This window comes from Myotis davidii, unplaced genomic scaffold, assembly GCF_000327345.1.
Source record: "Myotis davidii unplaced genomic scaffold, ASM32734v1 scaffold471, whole genome shotgun sequence".
Lineage (NCBI taxonomy): Eukaryota > Metazoa > Chordata > Mammalia > Chiroptera > Vespertilionidae > Myotis > Myotis davidii.
This window is the reverse complement of record NW_006283354.1, coordinates 521,005-546,351: the sequence shown is the minus strand read 5'-3', so window position 1 is coordinate 546,351 and position 25,347 is coordinate 521,005. Positions and strand designations below refer to the sequence as shown.

Here is a 25,347-nt window from a genome sequence, read left to right as displayed (position 1 = left end):
TAAATGAATCTACACGTACATATAACATCTAAAATTACAAACAATGTAGGAGAAAATCGTTGTGAACATGTCTTAGGCAAAGATTTCTTAGATTTGGCATCACAATCCATAAAAGAACAAATTGGTGAACTGAATGTTGTCATGAAGAAAACCTGTGCTCTGCAAAAGGAGTGTGTTAAGACAAGCAACAGATGGGCACAGAACAGGGAGGTGATATATACATACTTAATGCTGAGCTGTTATCACTTTTGATATCTTTAAAAGTTTCTTTAAAGCATTTATATATTAATAAAGGGGTGCATTTTCTGGGGAGGTTAAGTTCTAGAAACCAGAACGGTTAATTTATGAACGTTTGGAGAAGTTGGCCATCTGTTTTACTTGGCAGGTTGTTGAAATTAGTTGAAGACCAACAGGCAGAAATCCTTCCACTCACCCACTAGGGGCCGCCCAGGGGACTCCTGAGCAGGTGTGAGCATTTGTGCCCCGGACTCCGCGAAAAATGGAGCTGTGCGCATGCGTGGCGGGCCGTGGGCGGGGCTGTGGGCGGGGCTGGGGGACGCCAAGGAACACTGCCCGCCGCTGGCAGTCACTCTGAGCTCGGACCGGAGTGCCGGCTCCCGCCGCCGCAGCTCGGCCTTCGGACGTTTGGCAGAAGCAGAAACACACGTGGTATTAAGGTAGCACTTCCTTCTGGGGTTGAGGTGGACTTGGAGGTATGCGCCCCGGCTGACCGGGAACTAGGAGGCGTGACCTGGTATCCTTAGCGGCCCGAGGCGTGAGGTGGGGAGGAGACCCGAGGAGCGACCCCATCGCCCCGGCTGGAGACCAAGACCGCCTTGCAAACTCCCCACCCCCTGCATCTGATTTGCCCTGAGGTCTGGTGGTCGGTGGCGTTTTACAGCCTCAGTTCTGTTCTTGTTTCCTCCGGGTTGTTTTTTTCTGCGGGGTGAGCACGGGTCCCCGCGGTCCCTGGATTCGATCATTTTGCTTATCTTTGGAGGGTAAGCTCGGAAAAGATTGCACCCTAACCCCTCTCTCAGACGCGCATCAGGTGATGTTTGGAGCCCGTGTCGTTGCTGGATGAGGGATAACTGAGACTCGCTGTGGCTTTAGCGCGACCCCTCCAAGTGCTCTAGTTTGCAGGACGATCGGGTAAGAGAGTTTATACTCGCCCCAGAGAAATACATGTCCAAGAGGAAAATAGATGCAGGCTTGCCTGTGAGTTGGAAGAGTCTATACCCTTTAAGATGTACTGTGTCCAGAAATGTTCTCCAAAATATGAAGTAGACTAAATTAGGATTATTTTCTTTCAGAAAAAATGTTGCAAAATGCTTTCCTGAATGGTTTGCGCTAATTGTCAGATCCCTTAGTCTACCTTCTCTAAGGGGTGGGGACTCCCCATTTAGAGGCTTCCTGTCCAGAGCCTGGGCATTCAGAGTCCGGAGAAGGTGGAAACAGCTGCCATTCAGGGACTTTAACACATTGCCCAATTCACTTTCTGCATAACTCTTCTTTGCATCTCAAAAGGTGTTTTGAACCGATATATATTTTCAAAACCTCAGTTTTTCATATGAAAGCAAACATACCTATTCTAAGATTAAAGGATTTAAAAAATAAAAATTTCTTAATATCGCAGAGACTTTTGAGGGTATAGAGAATTGCTAAATCACTGATAAAAAGTGAGAACACCAAATAGCTGGCAATCACTGCTTTAGGAAAGATTTATTTGACATAAATACTTATCTTTTGTCTTGTTGAAACCTTGATGATATTATCATTTGACTGGGACTTTTTTTTTTCCATGTAGATTTTAGATTTAGAAGGCAACTTAGAGGTGATGTGGGCTGCAAAGAACGTAAATATTTTTGACAACATTCCTAAAAAATTGAGTTTTGTTCTCTGCTTGGGTTTTATTTAGTGGGAGGAGGTGTGTTAGAACGCTATGTGTTTTAGAGCTGTATTTTTGGAACAAAATTTCAGTTTTCCTGTCCAGGCCACATCTCCCCTGTCATTGTACCAATAACTGGGACTTCAGACCCCATAACAGAGACCATCAACCTGGTGACAGCAATCGGACTTGACAGTGCGCCACTTTAGAAAGTAACTTAAAGGACATCTGCTAATTCCTCTTCATTTTCATCTGCTGCTTCTAACAGATTTGTCTAGCCTTTTAGATAATTTTGAATGTTTATTATCTGTAGTATTTATACAGCATTTCTAGTGTTGTGATAATTGAAAAGTTGGAACCTAAAAGTCCTTTCTGTGTATTCATTTAACCAAGTTGGAAGAACCTGGGGAGATGCAGAAGATAGTTGCTTCCATGGCTGCCACTAGCTTGGCCTTGGGTGTTTTCAGTCTTTCTCCTAACGTCTTTGACTATCTTTCCCTCAAGAATACTGTGGGAGCCTGGCCAGCATGGCTCAGTGGTTGAGCATCTACCTATGAACCAGGCGGTCATAGTTCAATTCACCATCAGTGCACATTCCTGAGTTGTGGGCTTGATCCCCAGTAAGGGTGTGCAGGAGGCAAGCAATCAGTGATTCTCTCTCATTCTCTCTCTCTCTCTCTCTCTCTCTCTCTCTCTCTCTCTCTCTCTCTCTCTCTCTCTCTCTCTCTCTCTCTCTCTCTCTCTCTCTCTCTCTCTCTCTCTCTCTCTCTCTCTCTCTCTCTTTCTGTCTCTCTCTTCCTCCCTCCCCCCTTCCTCTCTGATATCTATATATCTACTTCTATATCTATCTATATGCATACATACATACTGTGGGAGATTTCTTACTTTTAGAGGATCTGAGTCACATGGCCACCTGATCCACCAAATTAGTAAACATATCAAAAAAGAAAATTGGGTTAGGGTGGTTACTGAAGCCTCGACTTTGAGTCATCATTACACGCTCCCCAATGCTAATAAACCTGTTTTGTACTCCAGAATTGTGCTAAAGATCAAGCTTGCTCATCTCTCCCTTTTTGGAAGTATGGCTTGTCACTTGATGGGATCCTGTACAGGCAGTCCTCGGATTATGTCAGACTCGACGTACGTCGTTTTGTGGTTACGTCGCCATCTCCCATTTACAGTATTTATATATAAAAAAGTTCCATCATTTCGACGTATGTACATCTGTGCTTGATGTTTTTTATTATTTACTTACCACGAGTAAAGGTCAGGAATTGTTATCTTTTCATTTATTTTTACTGTGTCACTTCACTACTGCTGTGTCTGTGCTCCATGTGAGTGCCCTAGGTGCTTATGTAGGTGGGTTCCGACTTTCGGTGAAAATCGCGTTGCGTCGCGTAGGAGCGGATCTCCGACATAACTCGAGGACCTACTGTATTCTGGTTTTGTCTTCTACCAGCCTCCCAGGTCCCAATAGTGACTCTGAAGCAGCAATCAAGTTCCTTCAGCAACCAGGTACGTAGCTCATCTCATCCTGAAAACTCCAGTGAACTGATTTGAGATAGGTACTTGCATACAGTCTTCTTATGGGTCTTAGGTAGTGATTTACTATATATACCATTACCAGATTACTTTATTATTTTCTAGCATAAAGAATGGCCTGAAAACACAAAAGCAACCAGATTGAGAACTCAATAGAAAAGTTTCTGCAGTAAATAAAATTGTGTCATCAGCTTAGGGCAGTGGTCGGCAAACTGTGGCTCGCGAGCCACATGCAGCTCTTTGGCCCCTTGAATGTGGCCACGAAGTTTCAATCGCACTGTACGTGCGCGCCGGCACGTGGTATTTTGTGGAAGAGCCACACTCAAGGGGCCGCAGTTTACCGACCACTGGCTTAGGGGAATACAATCGATTTGTCTTTCTCTTATTTGTGGTGTTCCTTTCACTGTGAGCCCGATAGCTCCTTTCTGCCTGTTTCTGGATTGGAATGAAAAGCACAGAGAGCCTACCATTCTATTGCCTGAAAAATAATGACTTAGATAATAGAGCAGATGGTAGTGGGGGAAATCAAATTGTGGAAACTGGTGTCTAATATGTTCTCCCATTCTGCCTTCCAAAGCTCTATTTTAGGAATAGGATTCAGAGAGAGGCTGAGAGCTGGCAGGTGTTAGAGATTGAAGAGAAGTTTTTAGTTGCGTAATAGGTTGTTTCCTCCGTCTCCCCGGTGTAGTTTAATCTGGCTCACATAAGTAATAGGATGCATTTATTTATTTGTTTTTTTTACTTTGTGACATTTATTCATGATGCCCAGGCAGTGAGTTTTGTCATGGTGTAGAATAGTCATTATTCTTCCATGTCCATAAAACTGCTCTTAACTCTAACAAGTCGCTGTGCCTAAAATTGGCCAAACCTCAAAGAGAATATGAATGAATGAATTAAGAATAAATCAATTATATCTATCAACACCACTGAAAAATTTAAAAATCACAGAAGCATATGTTCTGTTAATAGCAAACTTGTCAACCCATATTTATATGTGAACAGTAAGTAATAAAAGTTACATCTGCTTATTTAATTATCACTGTTGTAGTGGTATTATTGCTGCTATAACCAGAACTGAACAATTTATGCAGCCTATTAAGAAATAAATGTAATTATGGACTACCTTAAATTTTTTGTGGTATTGTTCCATACATATCCATTAAAATGTGAATTTCAAAGCCATTTGACTGTCTAATCTACTACCTTCTATTTTAGTAGGGCTTCAAGTGTAATTCCTGGCAAGTGTTGCAATATTTCCACTAACCAGGCTGGTGGTTTTTGGTTTTTGTTTTTGATTTTTTTTAATGGGCAGGCTTCCTTCTGAGTAGAAAAAGAAAATAGTTTGTAATCAATAATTTTCTAACAAAAACTTGCAATATATACAATGATATATAAATATCCTAAGCATCAAAATCATTGGACTTCTATTTATACATTCTGATGAATGTGTTTTTGTGGTATTTTGCCAGCTTAGGAAGTGAAATCAAATGGATGTTGGTGAGTACCCCAGGGCAGCAGTTACTGCATTTCATTCATCCCAAATGAACTGTAACCTGCAAGCCTTCTTTAGGTAAGAAAATTGGTCATTTGAAAAATAAATGATCGATTTCTAAAAATGACCATACATGTTTAGGCTGGAATTTACATAGTATTTTCAGGCTAAGAAAGATCAATTTGTTTTGCATTCTAAAATGTAGTTTACTGACATTGTCAAATTATTTTATATGACATTTATAGTTTGTGGATGAGTTTTATGCTCTGAAAACTAATGTACACAAGAAAAAATAAAATGTAAATGTTATTTTTGGTACATAATATCCTTTAGTTATGGTAATTCTATCAGTGAATTGGCAATTTAATGATTTTACTAAATAAGCAATTTTAGCAATCAATTCATATTATACACGGTCAGGTTTAATATATAGCACAATTGCTTTGTCTAGAGTTGCAAGGTGATTTTTTTAAACCTGGCATTTTGAAAAAGTCTGTTTTATTTTTGGCTTCATTGCTTTGCTAGTGAGGAAATGTATTAAAGATGACTTTTTGGTAATACCTTAGTGAAATTTTATCTATTCTATAGGCTACCAAATAAAACAGTCACAAACAGAATGTTGATAAATGTGCTCTACGTTAGGGTTTAGAATTCAGTGTTGGTTCCTTTACCTTCCCCAGGCAATCATATGTTATTTTAGGAAATGAGCATTAAAGAATAGGGCAGGCCTTTCAAATAGCATATGCTTTGAATTATTGATGTCAGCAGTTTCATATATTCTGCATTGTATTGTTGGGCCAGTTCTCCATCATGCATTTGATTTTAGTCAGATTAAAATGTATGTGGTAGCACTTTTGCCTGATGCTTTAAACACATAGCTTTGCAGCTGTTTTTTTTTTTTTTTTTTTTTTTTGCGACGATTTTTGCTTTCCATTTCAGTTTTCCAAACTTGAAAGATGACTTTTCATTTTGTTCAGTGACTAGGTCAGCCCTGCTTCTGGGATCCAACTCTATGTTGTGATTAAGAAATGTTTCCCATCAGACAGAGTGACTCACAAGACAGAGATATTTATATATTAAGTAACTATTTCATTAGATTTAAAGGTATGTTTTAATTATGGCACTGACTCTTCCACATATACATTTCTGGCAATCAAGGGTGAAAAGAGAACTGCATAGTCAACCACAGTTAATGTTCAAAAGTACTCTTACCATTATTTTGCCTCTCAAATGATTATATACGTAAAATACTTCATATTTTTATGTAAGAACATGTACAAGATAACCCAATATACTTGGGTATATCTGGACCTGAAATTTATTGCAACTTAGTTGTATTTCAGGCTGACTAATACCTAGAGATTTATCATTTCTTTCTGTTGGAGAAGAATGCTCTTCCCTTTGTTATTTTTCATTGGCGGGAAATGGGTGTGTTGCTTACACAGACTTTGCCCCTGCCAATGCCAGTTTCTCTAGAGCTTTTGTGTCCTGGGTATCACCTGAAAATTATAACAGATCATTTGACTTTTTATTAGAATTGTGCTTCAACTTAATGAAATTGGTTCAGAAAAATGCATTGGACAATTTAAAATAACAACTGCAACATGTATTGAGCACTTACTATGTGTTGGCACTTAAGTATGCTTTAATTCTCACAACAACCTTACACCTTGGTACTGTTGTTCTCCCTGCTTTTCAGATGAGGAGACTGAGGCTTAACTTAATTTTCTCAGACAAGATCACATGGTTAGTAAGTGGCAGTGGTGGGACTCATTGAGACCTATGCTTTTTTTTAATATATATTTTATTTATTTTTTACAGAGAGGAAGGGAGAGGGATAGAGAGTCAGAAACATCAATGAGAGAGAAACATTGATCAGCTGCCTCCTGCATACCCCCTAACTGGGGATGTGCCTGCAACCAAGGTACATGCCCTTGACCGGAATCGAACCTGGGACCCTTGAGTCCGCAGGCCGACGCTGTATCCACTGAGCCAAACCAGTTAGGGCGAGACCTATACTTTTAATTGTGTTTTACTATTCCCTAGTTCTCCCAGGAGTTCTTAGCACAATTGCGATGTGATGCATCCTTCTGTGTAGGAGATAATAAGAACACAATAACTGACTAGGAATACACCTAGGACATACACAGTTTTCTCGAACATTTCCACTTTGAGGCCTCCCCAGTGACCCTCTCCCACATACAAACTCAAATGTGTAGCCTTGCCTTGCTACTTGTTCCAGTTTCAGTGACGGCATTTATCACAGCATTTTACCATTTGGCCACAGCCCTCTGAGAACAGGTTCCCTCTTATTGATCTCTGTACCCTCAGCAGATAGCAGTACTCATCAATTCATAAAAATGGAAGATTACTTTTAAAATAGTCTTAAACTGTTTTTCACTGTTTTAAACTGTTATGCTATACAATTAGAGCACAAACACATAATCGGAATGTGGAGGAATGATCACGTCATACTTTTTAATGTTTACAGAATGAAGAGGCGCAGTTTCTCTGTTGTGAATAAAATTGTCCAGTCGTCACCAGCAATGAAACAGTCAAAACTTGAATTCTACTCTTCTCTCAACCAGACTCCTATGTACACTGCTCTTCCAGACTGGGAGAGTTTGCCTCTTCATGTAGTGTTACACATTTTTCAGTATCTTCCTTTAATAGATCGGGCCCGGGCATCTTCCGTCTGTAGGAGATGGAATGAAGTTTTTCATATTCCTGACCTTTGGAGAAAGTTTGAATTTGAACTGAATCAGCCGGCTACTTCATATTTTAAGTCCACTCATCCTGATCTCATTCAGCAGATTATTAAAAAGCATGCTACCCATCTCCAGTTTGTCAGCTTTAAGGTAAGAAAAATAAGCATTACATCGAAACCATGGCATATTTTACCAATATTTTTAATACCTAGATTCTTATGTTAAGCAGTGAGTGAATTTTGCAGAATTTTATCTCAAACTATTTCCTGTTTTTCTGTAGTTATTTGCATAGATTGAGATGTAGAACTTGAGCTATAATCGAATAACTTAAACTTCAGTTTCCTTCACCTGTGTGCTATTATTAAAATTCAGGTCATTGTAAAAGATTTGAAAGTATGAAGTGCTTAGAAAGTTAATTTTCCAAAATCTCTTTTCCTTACTTTTTTATGAGACATTTTGTATGAAGAAAAAATACTAATTTACTTTATAGCTCAAAACCTAAATACAATTTTGCAAATGAATTCTGTTAAATAAGTATTTGTCCGTAACTTTCTAATAAGTTTGACCTTCATGAGATTAAGATTTAAGCTGTCTTTTTAGGTTGACGGTAGTACTGAGTCAGCAGAAACTGCCTGTAATATACTTTCTCAGCTGGTAAATTGTTCTATCCGGACCTTGGGCTTGATTTCAACAGCCAAGCCAAGTTTTATGAACATGTCAAAGGTAAAGATGCTATGCTCTTTTGTAGGATATACTAAAATTCTTGCCAAACTGGCAGAAAGGATTCTTTTCCTAAAAACAGACAATATTCTACTTGTATTCAAAGAATTATTTAAAGCAATTTTTTGTTGACTAGCACTTATTTTTGCTGAAATAGCTTATTCATGGTTTCATTCTTTAGGTATATTGTAGTCATTGTTTCCCCACTAAATATCATTAATATAAAGTTAACGATACGATTTTCAAGTGCTCCTTTACTTAGTTACTTTGAATAAAGGGCACGGAGGGCCAGCAAATGGGTGTCTTCCCTGTCACTCTGGAGTCTCTCTTTGGAGGTGGAACAGTATAATATCTGACTAAATAAACTACATTTGTTAGGATGATGTTTGAATCTATGTAGTAGACACTCCAAAACAACCGTGGCTTAAAACACATGACTGAAGTTTATTTCTCTTACGTTAAACGCCTAGTGAGACAGTCCATAGCTGGTATGAAGTTGTTCGGAACCAGGCTTCCTCCAGGCAGTCCATTCTCTCCAAGGCATTTCTTCGTTTTCAATGTCGAAGACGGCTTTCTGAGCCGCAGCCATCTCGTCCTTATTCTAGACAGCTGATGGGAGCAAGGTGGGAGGAGGGTATGCCTTCTCCTTTGCAGGGAGACTAGCCACAGTATCGCATGATGCTTCTGTTCGTCTCCTAGGCCGGGATTTAGCCCAACGGCCGGCCACACCAGGTTTCTGGGAGGCTAGGAGAGTCTTTTGCTGGGTGGCAATGTGTCCAGCTAAATGTTGGGACTAGATTACCAAAGAAGAAAGGATGAATCGTGGTTAGAAGCAACCAGCAGTCTCTGCCACAAAAACACAGTGACTGTCTTTTCTTCAGCTTGAATGCCATCTTTTCAGAGGCCTTCCTCTACCACTTGCTAAAACACCCGATCCTCCAGCTACTCTCTATTATACCATTTTAGTGTTTTTGTATCATTCGTCAGTACTTGGAAATACCGTACTTATTTAGCATGTTTATTCTCTTTTCCCCAGACAAAGTCATAAACTCTTGAAGGCGGAGATTCTAATGTGTTTACCATGATAAACCCAGACTTAGGGTAGTGCCTGCTACACAATGAGCACTAAATTATGGTTGTCAGTAAAACGGGCTAATGGAAACTTTCCTGTAGAAGAGGATAGAGGAATAGTAACATCTTCTCCCTCATAAACTAGGTCATGGCTCTCTTAGCAAGCATTTCTGCTAGCTTGTTTATCTTTTTAAGAGATGTGCTGGGGGAAAAATGGGTCATTTGGGGATTAGAGTAATACAATTAATCAGATGAAAATGTATTACTTCTAAATAGTTATTTTCTTGTTTATAAACTATGGATCAGATGAGCCTAAAATTCTTAAATTCTAAGCTGTCTCTCATGTTACACATTAGCTTTAAGAGCCAGCTTCTAGATAAGCTGATGCCGACACCGGAGAGAGGCCGCGGCCATGAGCAGGCTCTGCCTCTATAGTGAAATGTCAAGCTCTGCCTCCATAGTAAAATGAGCTCTGTGGCTTCTACGGGGGTTGTGGATCTCTCTAAGCCTCAGTTTTTCATCTGTAAACTAAGGGAAAATAAGAGAAAAGTGCAGCATTTTGCTAGACATAAAAAGTGCTGTAAGAATATATTGTTACTATAATAAATTTGTACAGGCTTCCCTGCTATCCAAAAGCAGAGCTTCCCTTTAAAATCTTTTTTTTAAGCCAAAATGGCATAAAGTGAAGAAGCTATTACCTCAGGAGGCATCTTACTAACGGATGCACAAAACACGTTAAAATGAAGCACAGATGCTCACAGACACAGGGCAGCGCTGTGGCAGCTGGGTGCTGAGATGCTGTGTGGCTCCGGGAGAAGGAGCTTGGCAGGGCCATGGCTGCCTCTGCGACTCGCTGCCCATCAGATGTGAGCATTGCTTCTGCTTGTTGCCTTTTTTCGTATCAGTGAAATACTCCGGGTTTCTTTCGGTTCGTGAAAACAGGTACTAATGTAGGTCTCTTGTAAAAGGGAAGTGGTGTAAAGCAGACTTTTGAAAAACGGGGAACCTGTACTCTAATACTTAACCGTGTCAGGACTGAAAGAGTCCACTGAGAGTTGATTAAAAGGGGGAAAAAAACCTTATATTTCTTAACGAAAAGGAGTTCCTTATTTATGTTTCCTAACAATTTTTGGCATCATCAAATTTTGCAAAGAGGTCTAGTCATCCGCTGTTTAAAAATTTGTAAATCACTTAATTTGTATAAGTCAATAAGTTTTCTTAAAAATAAATTATGATTTACAACCAATTTGATCATTCTAAAAGGGACAATAGAGCCGTTGATAAATCCAAATAGATTTTGAAAAAGGAAAAGTGATCATGCCTGGATATGGCTTCCAGACTTTTTACCCATGCCCAAAAACACTAGTTCTGAAAACTTGTAAACTATACCCTTTTTGAGCTCAACCTATAAATAAGTTTGAGTTTGTCAATATTCAAAACAGAAAGTTACAAAACATACTTTTAATTTGCCAGCAAAGAGCATATCCCTAAAGAATGGCATCATTTATTCATTTATTCATCAACAAATATTTGTTGACCTTCTACGATGTGCCCGATACTATTTTAGGTGCTGGATATATAGGCGTGAATAAACCAGATAAGAATTATATTTCTTCTAGGGCAAGGGTTGAACAGGTACAGGTAATAAATATTTTAGGCTCACACAGTCTTACTACAACCCTACTGCTGCAGTGCTATCAACTCTACGTATCTAGCAAGGGTGAAAGCCAACGTACACAATACATACTGGAAGTAGCATGGCTGTGTTACAGTAGCTAGTTATGGACACTGAAAGAGTTTCATGCAATTTTCACATGTCATGAAATAACCTTCAAAACATTTTTTGCAATTATTTAAAAATGTAAAAACCATTCTTAACACATAAGCTATACAATAACAGACTGTGGACTAGATTTGGCTGCCAGACTATAATGTACATAATTATATCCTTTTAATATTGAAAACTAAATCCTGAAGATTGAAATAATTAAAAGACGTATTTATGAAATCTTTGAAACTTTTTCCTTTCTCTCCGTTCCATTTATGAATTATAAAAGTATTTAAAAAACTACACTTTGTTATAAAAATATCTTTTATTGGCTAATGGTATTATGAAAAACAGTCATATGTTGATGCCTTTACCTATGCTATTATTAGCATATGTTGATATAATAGTTTTAATGAATTATTTGATTGAAGCGGTAGATCTTTAAATAATGTTTTCATAATTTTTTTTCTTATTGCTGTGCAAGTCGCATTTTGTGTCAGCACTTACAGTTATTTTTGTCAACTCAAAATCATTGTCCTCGGTCAAAATCGAAGGCACGCCCGTGGATGACCCCTCGCTGAAGATTCTCGTGGCCAATAACAGTGATACTCTAAGACTCCTAAAAATGAGTAGCTGTCCTCATGTTTCATCTGATGGTGGGTTATATATATATTTTTAAGCTTGCGTGATGTTTTTTATAGTAATAGTAACAATGCAATTTCTTATTGAAAACTACATGCTTCTGAAACATAATTTATTAAACTTTTATAAAAGAAATTTTAATCTGTAAGCTAGAGATAGCTTGAATTGCCTCTCCTAAGAGTATTGTAATTATATATATATATAATAAATGTGTGTATGTGTTTGTGTGTGTGTGTGTGTGTGTGTGTGTATCTTGGATATTTTAGTAAATAATGACTAATAACAAATGTAAATTGACAAAAATGTTAGTATGATCTTCGTTCTTAAGAATGTTTCCCCATTTCCCACAGGAATCCTTTGTGTAGCTGATCATTGTCAAGGCCTTAGAGAACTGGCATTGAATTATTACATGCTAAGTGATGAACTTCTCCTGGCACTTTCAAGTGAGACTCATGTTAACTTTGAGCATCTTCGCATTGATGTTGTGAGTGAAAATCCTGGACAAATTGAGTTTTGTTCTATTAAAAAACAAAGTTGGGATGCACTTATTAAACACTCCCCTGGAGTTAATATCGTTATGTACTTCTTTTTATATGAAGAGGAATTTGAGACATTCTTCAAAGAAGAAACCCCTGTCACTCACCTTTATTTTGGTCGTTCAGTAAGCAAAGCAGTTCTAGGACGGGTCGGTCTCAACTGTCCACGACTAGTTGAGTTAGTGGTATGTGCCAATGGCCTTCAGACTCTTGATGATGAACTTATTTGTATTGCTAAACACTGTAAAAACTTAACAGCCTTGGGCCTCAGTGAATGTGAAGTTAACTGCAGTGCATTCATTGAGTTTGTAAGACTATGTGGGAGAAGGCTAACCCAGCTATCTATAATGGAGGAAGTTTTGATCTCTGATGACAATTACAGCCTTGATGAAATTCACACTGAAGTCTCCAAACACCTGGGAAGAATATGGTTCCCTGAGGTCATGCCCATCTGGTAATTGACTACCAAAGATTCTTAACTAGTTTTTAATAAGTAAGACGAGCTTCTTTCAGTCTATGCAAATGTAAATTTTAAGATGCATTGCTAAAATATTTTAGGTAAAATACTTCATCATTTGTAAATTGTCTTAATAGGTTGCAGCAGAAACATTAGAAAAAGTACAAGAAATTTGAGAAGCCAGAAATTTTAGTAAAAGGGCACAGAGATTGTGTTGTGGTTAGTGGGTATGCTAAAAACTACAGTTTCTAGATAAGCTTCTTAGCCTTCCTTGAAGGAATATTTTACCTTGCTAAATTTATAATATTGAGCTTAGGCTCCCTTAAATTATGCCAGTTACAACTTTATATTATTTTAGTTGTTTTTGTTTCATATTAATTTTAATATATTTTATAAAATATTTAGTATTAAAAACAATAAAATCAAAATATAGATATAGAGGCTGACTTAATTATACTTCAATTTTAGTACTATGTAAGATCATATTATGATTTAATAAACAACTTTTAATTTCCAATACACTTGGAATTCTACTTTATTACATTAACTTGGGAGAAAATTGATAATAAACTAAAGTGAAATAATATTCATTTTATGAAGATACTGTGTTAATTGATTAAAAACACGACTGAATTAAAAAGGTAAATTTTGCAGAGTGTCTGGGAGGGAATCAGTGTTTACTGATCTATTACTATGTATCTGAAATGATGCCAAGTCCTTTGCACAGTGATCTTATAATTTAATCAGTAACACAGCAAAACTCCTTCCTGGCTATGTATGAACTTTAGGATAAAGATATACCTTTAAAATGACCCACAAGATACTATAAGACCTGGCTTCTTCATACTTTGCTCTCATTTTCTCCCCACCAAACTGCCCCTGGCCCTTCTGCTCCCATTCTCTTTCAGGTCCTTAAGACTGCCATGCACCCTTTAGTCAGAAGGCATCGGTTCATATAATTCTTTCTACTTTGATTACTCTCTTTGCTCCCTCACATCTTTCCTTTAGATGTCTTTTCCTCAGGGAAGTCATGACTCTCAGCACTCTGTGGCTTTCCATGTGGTGCGTATCACTATTGTAACTTGCCATTTCCTTGTATGATTATCTGCTTATTCTATTTCACAGTGTAAGATCACTATTGGGTTTTATTCACTGTTGTGTCCCCAGCGTCTAGCATAATATTTAGCACCATAACAGGCACTCAGTACATTTTACTTATGTACTTTCTTTTTCAAACTTGTTCCCACCCAAATCTTAAATTTAATTCTCAGAAATAAAATTAAAAAGGAAATTAGAAATATGTTTATTATTTTCCAGTTTTGAATATTTTGAAATATTCAGGAAAATATTTTATTTTTAAGATTATTATAGATATCCCCCATTCCCCCCCCCCCCACTGCCTTCTCCACATTATTGTCTGTGTCCATGAGTTATGCATATATGGTATATGTTCTTCAGTTCATCTCTTCCAGTCCCCCTACCCCTCTCCCCTCTAAGATCTGTCAGTCTGTTCCATGTATCCATGCCTCTGGTCCCATTTTGTTCATTAGTTTATTTTGATCATCATTAGATTTGCTGCTTTGATAGACTGACTTTTTCCCACCTTGTCTTCTAATTTGCTGATTTAATCCTCTGCTTCCCAGAACCTATAGTTTATTCCTTCCAGTGTATTCTTTATTTCAGATACGTTGTTTTTCATTTCTGGTTGGGGTTTTTTTTTCTTTTTTCATGATTTCTATGTCCTATTTCATGCTGTTGAGTATTCTTAAACCATTACTTTGTATGTAGTCTGTTTCTGAGACATTGTTTTGCCTTCATTTTATTTAGCTCCTTTTCTGAAGAGTCCTCCTGTTCTTTCATTTGGGGCCTGTTTGTTTCCCCATTTTTGCTGTTTCTTTGTGTTCATTTCTGTGTATTGGATGGAACTACTACGACTCCCAGTCCTGATGGGGTGGCCTTCTGTAATGTCTTGTGAGACCTAGTGGTATAGTCTCCTTGATCTTCTGAGCTGGGTGCTCTCGGAATGCCTCTTGTGTGGGTAATGTGGGCCCTCCTGTTGTAATTAGGTCTTGATTGCTGTTTGTGGGTGGGCTCAGCCCTTGGGCTAGCTGACTGTGAGGCTCAACCCCGATCATGTCGTGCCACCTGTTATACGATGTGGGTTCACGCTTTGTGTCTGCGGATTGTGGACCTTGCTGGATTTGGCTCTGACGTTGTCGGAAGCTGGCCACTTGATGTGCTGGCCCCAGACCTCCTGGGAGTTTCTCTGGTCAAGCCAAGTCACTGTCCCTGCCTGTCTCTCAGCAATTTGTCTGAAGCTCTGCAGGGCAGAGGCCCCAAGTAGTCCAGTGGGCGGGGCCTCCAGAGACTGAGTCTTCCTCCGGTCTTGCCCCTTGAATGTCCCTGCCCTGAGCTGCTCTCCCTTCCCCCAGTGGAACTGTACTCTGTGGGAATATCGAGGACTTGCACAAGGGCTCACCCTCTCTGCATCTCCTCCTGTCTTTCCTCTGTGTTCTCTGCTCTCAATATTTTAGATCAGCGACTCTTTAACTGATTTTTGAACTGATTTCTCTGCAGTTCAGCTGCAATCTGCTCTAAGGTTGGGAGCAAGTGGATGGAGCTTCCAGCTACTCTGCAACAATCTTTTGTTATCAGGAAAACATTTAAAAATGTTCTCACCTATTAGTAGATCAGACTACAATGTGAAAATACCACATTTTATATTCCTTTATTTAGAGGCTGCTTATGCATACATTCTAACCACTGTACCACATTCATTGTCACTGAGTTCTGTAAGAACTGTCATCTCATTTCATTTACTTTTGAGTTCAAATTTCTCAAAACAGTGTATTGTATATTAGTGCACACTAAATAAATGCTATTAGAGCTGATATTACTGGTTGAAAAATAAAACCAGTTTCCTAAAGACATTATTATTGCAGAATTATATTAGCTATAGCTTAAGATTTCTGCACTCTTTTAGAGTGCAGAAGCAGCAAATAATAGGGAAATTTAAGTCTGATTAGAATAGCAGGACAAACAAACATAAAGGAAATGGCCTGAGAGGGAGGGGTCAAACTGGTTGGAGATCATTGTAATTGTGGACATACTGAAGACATAAATCTGGTATTAAAAAATATATATCCCTGGCCTGGCTGGTGTGGCTCAGCAGTTGAGTGTTGACCTGGGCACCAAGAGGTTGCTGGTTTGATTCCTGGTCAGGGCACACGCCTGGTTGGTGGGCTCGATCCCTAGTGGGGGTTAGGCAGGAAGCAGCTGATCGATGCTATTGTTTCAATAAGTGTTTTTACTTAAAGGGATAAGATGAGCAAGAATAAAATTGAGTGCCCTAACCGGTTTGGCTCAGTGTTTAGTCCTTCCAGTGTATTCTTTATTTCAGATACGTTGTTTTTCATTTCTGGTTGGGGTTTTTTTTTCTTTTTTCATGATTTCTATGTCCTATTTCATGCTGTTGAGTATTCTTAAACCATTACTTTGTATGTAGTCTGTTTCTGAGACATTGTTTTGCCTTCATTTTATTTAGCTCCTTTTCTGAAGAGTCCTCCTGTTCTTTCATTTGGGGCCTGTTTGTTTCCCCATTTTTGCTGTTTCTTTGTGTTCATTTCTGTGTATTGGATGGAACTACTACGACTCCCAGTCCTGATGGGGTGGCCTTCTGTAATGTCTTGTGAGACCTAGTGGTATAGTCTCCTTGATCTTCTGAGCTGGGTGCTCTCGGAATGCCTCTTGTGTGGGTAATGTGGGCCCTCCTGTTGTAATTAGGTCTTGATTGCTGTTTGTGGGTGGGCTCAGCCCTTGGGCTAGCTGACTGTGAGGCTCAACCCCGATCATGTCGTGCCACCTGTTATACGATGTGGGTTCACGCTTTGTGTCTGCGGATTGTGGACCTTGCTGGATTTGGCTCTGACGTTGTCGGAAGCTGGCCACTTGATGTGCTGGCCCCAGACCTCCTGGGAGTTTCTCTGGTCAAGCCAAGTCACTGTCCCTGCCTGTCTCTCAGCAATTTGTCTGAAGCTCTGCAGGGCAGAGGCCCCAAGTAGTCCAGTGGGCGGGGCCTCCAGAGACTGGGTCTTCCTCCGGTCTTGCCCCTTGAATGTCCCTGCCCTGAGCTGCTCTCCCTTCCCCCAGTGGAACTGTACTCTGTGGGAATATCGAGGACTTGCACAAGGGCTCACCCTCTCTGCATCTCCTCCTGTCTTTGCTCTGTGTTCTCTGCTCTCAATATTTTAGATCAGCGACTCTTTAACTGATTTTTGAACTGATTTCTCTGCAGTTCAGCTGCAATCTGCTCTAAGGTTGGGAGCAAGTGGATGGAGCTTCCAGCTACTCTGCAACAATCTTTTGTTATCAGGAAAACATTTAAAAATGTTCTCACCTATTAGGAGATCAGAATACAATGTGAAAATAGCACATTTTATATTCCTTTATTTAGAGGCTGCTTATGCATACATTCTAACCACTGTACCACATTCATTGTCACTGAGTTCTGTAAGAACTGTCATCTCATTTCATTTACTTTTGAGTTCAAATTTCTCAAAACAGTGTATTGTATATTAGTGCACACTAAATAAATGCTATTAGAGCTGATATTACTGGTTGAAAAATAAAACCAGTTTCCTAAAGACATTATTATTGCAGAATTATATTAGCTATAGCTTAAGATTTCTGCACTCTTTTAGAGTGCAGAAGCAGCAAATAATAGGGAAATTTAAGTCTGATTAGAATAGCAGGACAAACAAACATAAAGGAAATGGCCTGAGAGGGAGGGGTCAAACTGGTTGGAGATCATTGTAATTGTGGACATACTGAAGACATAAATCTGGTATTAAAAAATATATATCCCTGGCCTGGCTGGTGTGGCTCAGCAGTTGAGTGTCGACCCAGGAATCGAGAGACTGCTGTTTTGATTCCCGGTCAGGGCACAATCTCAGGTTGTGGACTCGATCTCCAGTAGAGGGCATGCAGAAATTCAGAAGGCAGCCAATTGATGGGGTTCTCTCCTCTCTTCTCTCCCTTTCTCTCTCTCTCTCTCTCTCTCTCTCTCTCTCTCTCTCTCTCTCTCTCTCTCTCTCTCTCTCTCTCTCTCTCTTCTCTCTTCTCTCTCCCTCCCTTCTTCTCTCTCTGGTAATCAATAAAAGAATATATAAAATATATATATGCCTGAATGGTAAGGTGATAGAGTGCCAGTGGTGTTTGCACTAGAGGATAATGAAGCAAACAGAGAAGGACTAGAGGAAAAGGGAGGTCGAGGGAGAGCTTAGCTCACCCCTGATGATAGTTCACCCCATAGTTCACCATCATAGAGAGATAATGAATACAAGTGCCCTCTTTTACATTGAGTGTAAAATTGCTGCAGTAAATATGATCTTCAGTGGCCCAGTAGTTGAATCTAGAGAACTGAGTACTATAATGACTCTTAGAGCAAAACTCAGAGTAAAACTCATCAGCTCAATTAAATGACCCTGGTTGGTCTTATTGGGTTGAAGAGCAAACATTTTTAGGACAACCAAAAACAAGACAAGGAAATATGGAGTATTCTTGATGCTTCATTTAATGAAAATGTCTCCATTTACTGTGGAAGTCCATGAAAAGTACTGTTTGCCTAAGATTAGCGGATTCTAGATAAATGAAAGAGTTTGATATTAGATGGATTTTGGGCTTTAGGCTTTTAAAAGTATCTTAGTTGTGTAAGCAACTTTTTCATGTTAAACTGGTGTTTTTGAGTTTGCTAAAGGGTTCTGGAAAAGAGAATAATTTTATAGGCGAAATGTAAATGTAGATTGCACTGAAAAGACATAAAAATAAGATTCTCAAATTTTTGTTTTTCCTTCCTTAAAAACCTTCATGGGCTCATTTGTATTATGCTAAATACTAGAATTTGGGGCAGATTTTAAAATTATATGTATTGCTCTTGATATGCTACTAAATGTGACAAGTGTCACAGGATATAAGAATTCTTCCCTCTGTAGGCCTGGCCCTTTAAATTGAACATTTATCTTATATTTCCATTAAATTACCTTTCTGCAGAAAACTTAAAAACATTTTCAAAATAAAAATTGATTTTGTTCACATCATTTATTGTCAATGAACTTAATACCTGACACCACAATTTTTAAGTACTATCTCTTTCACTAAGGAAAAGTAAGTTACTTAGTACTCTTACTTCTCTGTCATTTGAACCTTTATAATACTTTACACTGAACATTTTGACACTCAAACCTGAAACAGAAATTAAAAAAGAAAACAAAATTCTGATATAATACACCAGAGGGCGCTGTATTCTAGCTCTTAGTCTAAAGTCTGCATTTCCGTTCACAGATGTGAGCGTGCTTGTGGAATGCTAGGCAGAAGGCACAGTTCTTGCTCTATCTTGTGGAAGCTCTCCATCCAGGTAACGAGTCTGGATTTTAAAAAAACCATTTTCATAAGGTTAAGTATTTAGAAGGCTATATATTTCGTTATTTAAACATTTTAGAACTCTTTAAAAATTGCCTTTAAAGTCTGTGCTATGTTCTTGTTTTATGTTCTCAATGGAAACATAGCTTTTGTCCTTTGAAAATAAATGTAATTTTTAGAGACAATCTAAAGTTATTTGGCACTATAGAGATAAATTAGGTAGGTTATCAAACCAAGCAGTGCTGGTTATAGTTTTCATTTTTTAAATTAAATTCTTAATTTGCTAGCCTTGTATAACACAGTAGAGAATAGTATCTAATTGGGTATGCCTTGTGTAGACTCTAACCTATCTGAGAACCATCATTAACACTTTTTCCTGGCCACCCCTCTGCAAGTCCTAGTATATCTATAACATATAATTCATAATAATAAATACTCATGAAATCACCTCCCAGCTATAAAACTACAGCATTGATAGTAACTTAAATTTGCCAGAGTTTTTCTGTCCTATCAAGTCCTTAGGTAACCAGTGTTCATTATTTGTTTGATTTCTTTTTATATGTATATTTATCACATAATTACGTGTTCCTAAAAATTATGTTGTAGCTTTAACTGTTGTGACTTTATAAAAAGAGTATTCATGCTATATTTGATCTTTTGGACTGTTTTTTGTTTTTTTTTTTACCTTGGTATTACAGTAAACCCTCGATTTTGCGGACCTCAGTTTAACAAACTTCAGATTTAATGAACAAAATTTCTGACTCATATGTCATATATGAAAATTAACACCCTGTTAATTTTAAAATGCTTTTAACCAAGATTTGCTTACAATTAAATTAACAGGTTGGTTTTTGTTATTGATTCACTGTTATCTTTAACAAATTTTAACAAATAGGCCATATCTTGGAAAAAAACACTAGAAATTTTGCCAACATAAATAAATATTGCATATCTACAGCGATAGTCTATATATTTAAATCCAACAGTCACAGCTCAAAAACAATGTTCATTGAACGATTAGCACGTAATCGTCATGGGTGGTAATTAGTTCTGTTGTAGCATGGCGTAACTTTATACAGCAGTTTTAACGTGTGCCAGCTGATGTTCCGACGTGCTAAGCCATGCCCAGCTGTGTGCATTTGTTTACTAGTGCTGACTGGTGAATGCATGCATTTACTAGACCTACTCAGCATAAATTTAAAATTACTATACTACATACAGAAAACTTTTCTGTGGAATTAAACTTTAAATGCATAGTTAATTTTAATTACACAAATTTGTCTACATAAGAAAGACAGGTAGCCCTGACCAGTTTGGCTCAGTGGATAGAGCATCGGCCTGCAGACTCAAGGGCCCCGGATTCGATTCCGGTCAAGGGCATGTACCTTGGTTGCGGGCACATACCCAACAGGGAGTGTGCAGGAGGCAGCTGATTGATGTTTCTCTCTCATCGATGTTTCTGACTATCCTCCTTTCCTCTCTGTGGAAAATCAGTAAAATATATTTTTTTAAAAAAAGAAGAAGAAGAAGAAAAATAAACTAACTAATTTGTCAACTTTTTGACATATGCATTCAGCAAACCTACTTTATTATATAATGGACACCCCTTCGCCCGAAATGACCCTTTATATCGAGATTTTACTGAATATTGCTGTGATTCATCCATTTTGTCGTTAGCTGAGGATTATTTATTTTGAGTGCTATGTAATATTCCATTCTATAACCACAATTTATTTGTCCATCTCACTGTTGATGGGCACTTGAGTTGTTCCAGGTTTTGCTCTGACAAATAGTGATATCATGAACATTCTTATACCTATGTCCTAGTATACAACTGCAGCCACTTCTCACCAGTAGTAAAGTAAGTTCAATTAATTTCATTTTCCTCTAACATATCTACACTAAGCGGAAGGCAGATGATCTCTTGTGTAGACTCTAACCTATCTGAGAACCATCATTAACACTTGATGAAGAATGAAGTCATTCTACTGGAGTTTTCTACACTCCAAAGGGATTTAAGCAAAAATTCACGAAGGATATTTTCAAAATGATGAATTCAATTTATTTATTTCTTACTGACAGACTAAACTCTAGGGAGCCATAATTATTTCTGGTCCTTTGAACATTTGTATGGTTATTTCACGTTGGCACCTGTTGCCAATATAACCAAGAAATAAGAATTTAGTATACAATGATGTGTAGAAATAAGTAGCTATCAGGCGCATATGGCTACATGAGGCTGACTGTCTTGGTTTCCTGAGATACTTCAGGTTAGGATAGAACTCTTTCTCTTGCAAGTATGCCTTTTTATGCAATCATACTGAAATCTAGAATATTACATATTTTCTTAGGCTGCCATTATTCATTAACTTAGAAGATCTACCACTTATATAGAATGTGGGCATGTGGGAATATAAAGACCAGTGAATTCTGTTCTATTCATGCAAGCAGCTCACACTCTAACCAATTTGACAAACCTAAGGATATTGCTGAAATTCTCCACAACCTTAACTCAAAAGAAGCCTCCAATTTATTCAGTTAATACCTATTCAGTATGTATGGTGTCCAGCATTGTACAAACCTCTATTCTTTTACCATAAATACAGATTAAGGTGTGTTTTTTCCTAAGCAAAAGTCTAGTTTTAGAATCATTAAAAATGCAGTCTGGAGTAACTTGAATTTACATGTTTATTTACTCTATGTATTTAGGACTAAGAAATATTAAGGAAAAGCCACCACCCCAGATATAGGTTACCAAAAGTTCAGAGAGCCATGAGAAATTAGTTGACATAAAAAAACCATGAAATTGGCAGTGAGTTGAAATCAAAATACTGTGTTCTTCCTTGCACTTAACATGTTTCTATTTGAACATCAATTTTCTTGGAAAGCAGGATGTGCGTTCAGGTTCTAGGAAGATGGCTCTCTATCTTGATGATCTGGTCATCTGCCTTCCGCTTATAGGTACACGGTGGGGTCACTCAGGTCACAGTTTTCAATGTGTATGTGGGATTGTATGCCAGGATAAACTTTCTGCAAGGGCAACAGAGTTCCCAGTTTTTCTCCTTTCTTGATAGAACCTTTATATTTAATTGGCTTAATGTAGAACATTTTAATACAGAAACCTAAAAGAAGAAGTAAAATTATTCATTATCTGGGTTTTAATAGCCTAGAATCAGAAATTTTAAAAAATAACAGAAATAACCCACACACACAAAACATAAAAAGAAAAGAGAGTTGATTGAACTCAATGGGGGAGTAGAAGGAAATGACAAAATCATATCAGAAATAAAGACAAAAATTGCAAGATGTCCAAGAAAGAATAAATTGAAATGACAATGTAATAAAAGCATTAAACAATAGCAGAAAAACACTAGATAACTGAGAATATTGACCTGGAATAATGTTAACTCTAAGGCATATTCTAACTAAACTATTAGACTTTAAAGACAAGGAAAAATGGAAAGAACTGGCACAAGAATACAAATCTTTCTAAATACCAAAAGAAAAAAATTTAAAGACTCACCATATAGAGAAATTGAGTTAATATAATACCATAATTATAATGTAGTATGACAATGTTATATCTATAAATGTTAACTCATCTATTAAACATAATTTTCTATTGACTTGGAGAGGAAAACCCTACTCTTTGCTGTATAGAAAAACAATAATTGTAAAAGGCTAAAAGTTAAGGAATGGACAGATATTTGCCAAGTAAATGGAAGCAAAAAGAAAAGCAAGGGTTATGATCATGTTATGAGAGTGGAATTCAGGCCAAAAGCATTGAAACAAGACAAAGGGGGACAATTTATAATGCTAAATCCAATGATGACGCAATAGTGACAACTGTCCGTGTGCTAAATAACACAGAAACCATCTGTATAAAACAGACTTCAGGAAATGCAAGGAGGAATAAATGGAAACCCACTAGTAATAGAAGACTTCAACACATTTATATCATTAAAAACAAGTCAAGTGGACAGAAAACATCAGTAAGGCTATAGAATTATGCCATACAACATGATAGCCACTAGCCACATGTGGGTAGTTAGCATTTGAAATGCAGTTAATCTGAATTAGTTGTGCTCTAAGTACAAGGTACATACTGGATTTTGAAGCTGGTACCCCCCAAAAGGTAAAATATTAATAATATTTATATTAATTGCATTTTGAAATAAAAGTATTCTGGAGATACTGGGTTAAATAGAGTATATTATTAAATTAATTTCACCTCTTAATTTTTACTTTATGTGACTCCTAGAAAATTTAAATTTAAATTTTACTTAGGTGTTTTTTATTATATTCCTTTTGGATAGTACTGCCATAGAAGATCTAGACAAAATCAATAAGGTGTGTCTTATGTATATATGGATACTGGAGGTCTGGTGCACAAAATTCGTGCACGGGGGGGGGGGAGGTCCCTCAGCCCGGCCTGTGCCCCTCGCAGTCCTGGCTGAATGGCACTCCCCCTGTGGTAGCGCACTGACCACCAGGGGCAGCTCCTGCGTTGAGCACCTGCCCCCTGGTGGTCAGTGCACATCATAGCGGCTGGTCATTCTGGTTGTTCCACTGTAATGGTTGCTTAGGCTTTTATTATATAGATGTGCAAGACCTCCACACTGAGAACCCATACAACAACTGCTAATACCGCAATGCAAGAAGACCTAAATACATGGAGGATATAACATGTTCCTTGATTGGAGGATTAATCACTTTCAAGATAGAAGTTCTTCTCAATATAACCTATATAATCAGTGAAAATCCAATCAAAGTCCCAGAGGCTTTTAGTGGAAATTGACAAACTGATTTTACAATTTGGAAATGCAAATTACCAAGAATTGCCAAGACAGCCTGAAAGAAGAACAGAGTTGGAAGATTTATGCTATGAGATATCATTATGTATTTTAAAGCTATAGCAGTTAATTCAGTGTATTATTTGTGGAAGATTGACAAATGACTGATGAAATACAATAGAAAGACCCACAGAAACTGACCCTGATTTATGACAAAAGATCTTGAAGTGTAGTAGGGGGAAAAAAATGATCATATCAAACTAATGGCTGAGTTAATTAGATATCAATATGGAGAAAAATCTTGATCCCTAACTCATTCCTTACACAGTCCCAGATGAATTATAAACCTAAATATGAAATATGAAGTTTATAGATGAAAACATAGGGAGACTATCTTAATGATTTCAGGGTAGGAAAATGTATCTTAAATAGGTAAAAAATGTTAACAATAAAGGAAAATAATACTAAATTGGGCTGCATTAAAAACATGAATTTTTATTTATTGAAAGAAGCAATAAGAAAGTGAAAAACAACCCATAAAGTGGGAGAGGATATTTGCAATACATATATCTGGCAAAGGACTTGTATCCAGAATATACAAAAAACTCCTACAGACCAATAAGGAAAAGACAATTAAGAAAGACAGGGAAAAATACTTGAATAGGCACTTCACAAAAGGCAATATTGATGTTATCAATAAATATGAAAAATGCTCAATTTTATTAGCCATTAGGAAAATGCAAATTAAAGCTAAATAAGATATCACTACATACTCGTCGGGATGGCTGAAATGAGAAAGGTAGATAAATAACACCAAGTATTGTATGTGAAGCCACTTGAACTTTCATATACCCTTGTTTGGAGTGCAAGTTGGTACTACTTTGGGAAACTGTGCCAGTATCTACGAAAGCTGAAGATACACATATACCAAGTGACCCAGCACTTCCTCTACCACAGCATCCTGCCAGTTGCTGAGTATATTAATTCTAATTATGTAACTGGGGAAATTACCCCAGGGTGGATTTGTGGATGCACTGGGCCCATTATAAAATGGACCCTAGTGAAAAGTACATTGATTATCTGACCTTACAAGCCCCTAGTCTGACTGATGAACCACAGTGGCCTTTTGAGTCTCTAAAGAATTAGTATCAATTTTAAGTAAGAGTCCAATAATCTCTGAAAAGCCTAATTATTTCTTCTTCCCCAATGTACATTCTGCTAAATGGCCACAGGTCCCTTTGGGAATGGTTAGAAGTAAGGTTTACAGTATAAATTGTTGGCTGTGTGACAGAGACCTTCCCCAAAGAAACTCA

The 25,347-nt window shown here is 37.8% G+C and overlaps 2 protein-coding genes across 3 annotated transcripts in view; one reads left to right on the top strand and one right to left on the bottom strand.

Annotated features, from left to right (window-relative positions):
• The first annotated feature begins 602 nt into the window (after window positions 1–602).
• On the top strand, window positions 603–13,228 carry FBXL21 (F-box and leucine-rich repeat protein 21). Of its 2 annotated transcripts, XM_006753533.2 has the most exons (7): window positions 603–677; window positions 3,348–3,403; window positions 4,905–5,000; window positions 7,414–7,780; window positions 8,231–8,353; window positions 11,674–11,845; window positions 12,182–13,228. In XM_006753533.2, exons 3-7 carry the CDS (start codon window positions 4,918–4,920, stop codon window positions 12,823–12,825), a joined length of 1,389 nt encoding a protein of 462 aa, XP_006753596.1. In that variant the 5' UTR covers window positions 603–677; window positions 3,348–3,403; window positions 4,905–4,917; the 3' UTR covers window positions 12,826–13,228. The 2 variants fall into 2 exon arrangements, with proteins under 2 accessions (XP_006753596.1, XP_015418937.1); XM_015563451.1 differs by lacking the exon at window positions 603–677 and having other exon boundaries at window positions 3,210–3,403.
• Window positions 13,229–21,933: 8,705 nt separating this feature from the next.
• Window positions 21,934–25,347, bottom strand: part of LECT2 (leukocyte cell derived chemotaxin 2) — a 7,297-nt gene continuing 3,883 nt past the window's right edge. Inside the window, exon 4 of the mRNA XM_015563368.1 lies at window positions 21,934–22,363. Coding sequence (XP_015418854.1) covers window positions 22,197–22,363 — 167 coding nt within the window. The 3' untranslated portion in view covers window positions 21,934–22,196. The remainder of the gene's footprint in view (window positions 22,364–25,347) is intronic.

Excerpts from the sequence above, each read along its gene's own strand:
- FBXL21 (XM_006753533.2), top strand. The coding sequence starts at position 4,918 with ATGGATGTTGGTGAGTACCCCAGGGCAGCAGTTACTGCATTTCATTCA. Across the intron at positions 7,781-8,230 it reads TCCAGTTTGTCAGCTTTAAG|GTTGACGGTAGTACTGAGTC; the intron begins GTAAGAAAAATA and ends CTGTCTTTTTAG. Across the intron at positions 11,846-12,181 it reads TCCTCATGTTTCATCTGATG|GAATCCTTTGTGTAGCTGAT; the intron begins GTGGGTTATATA and ends CATTTCCCACAG.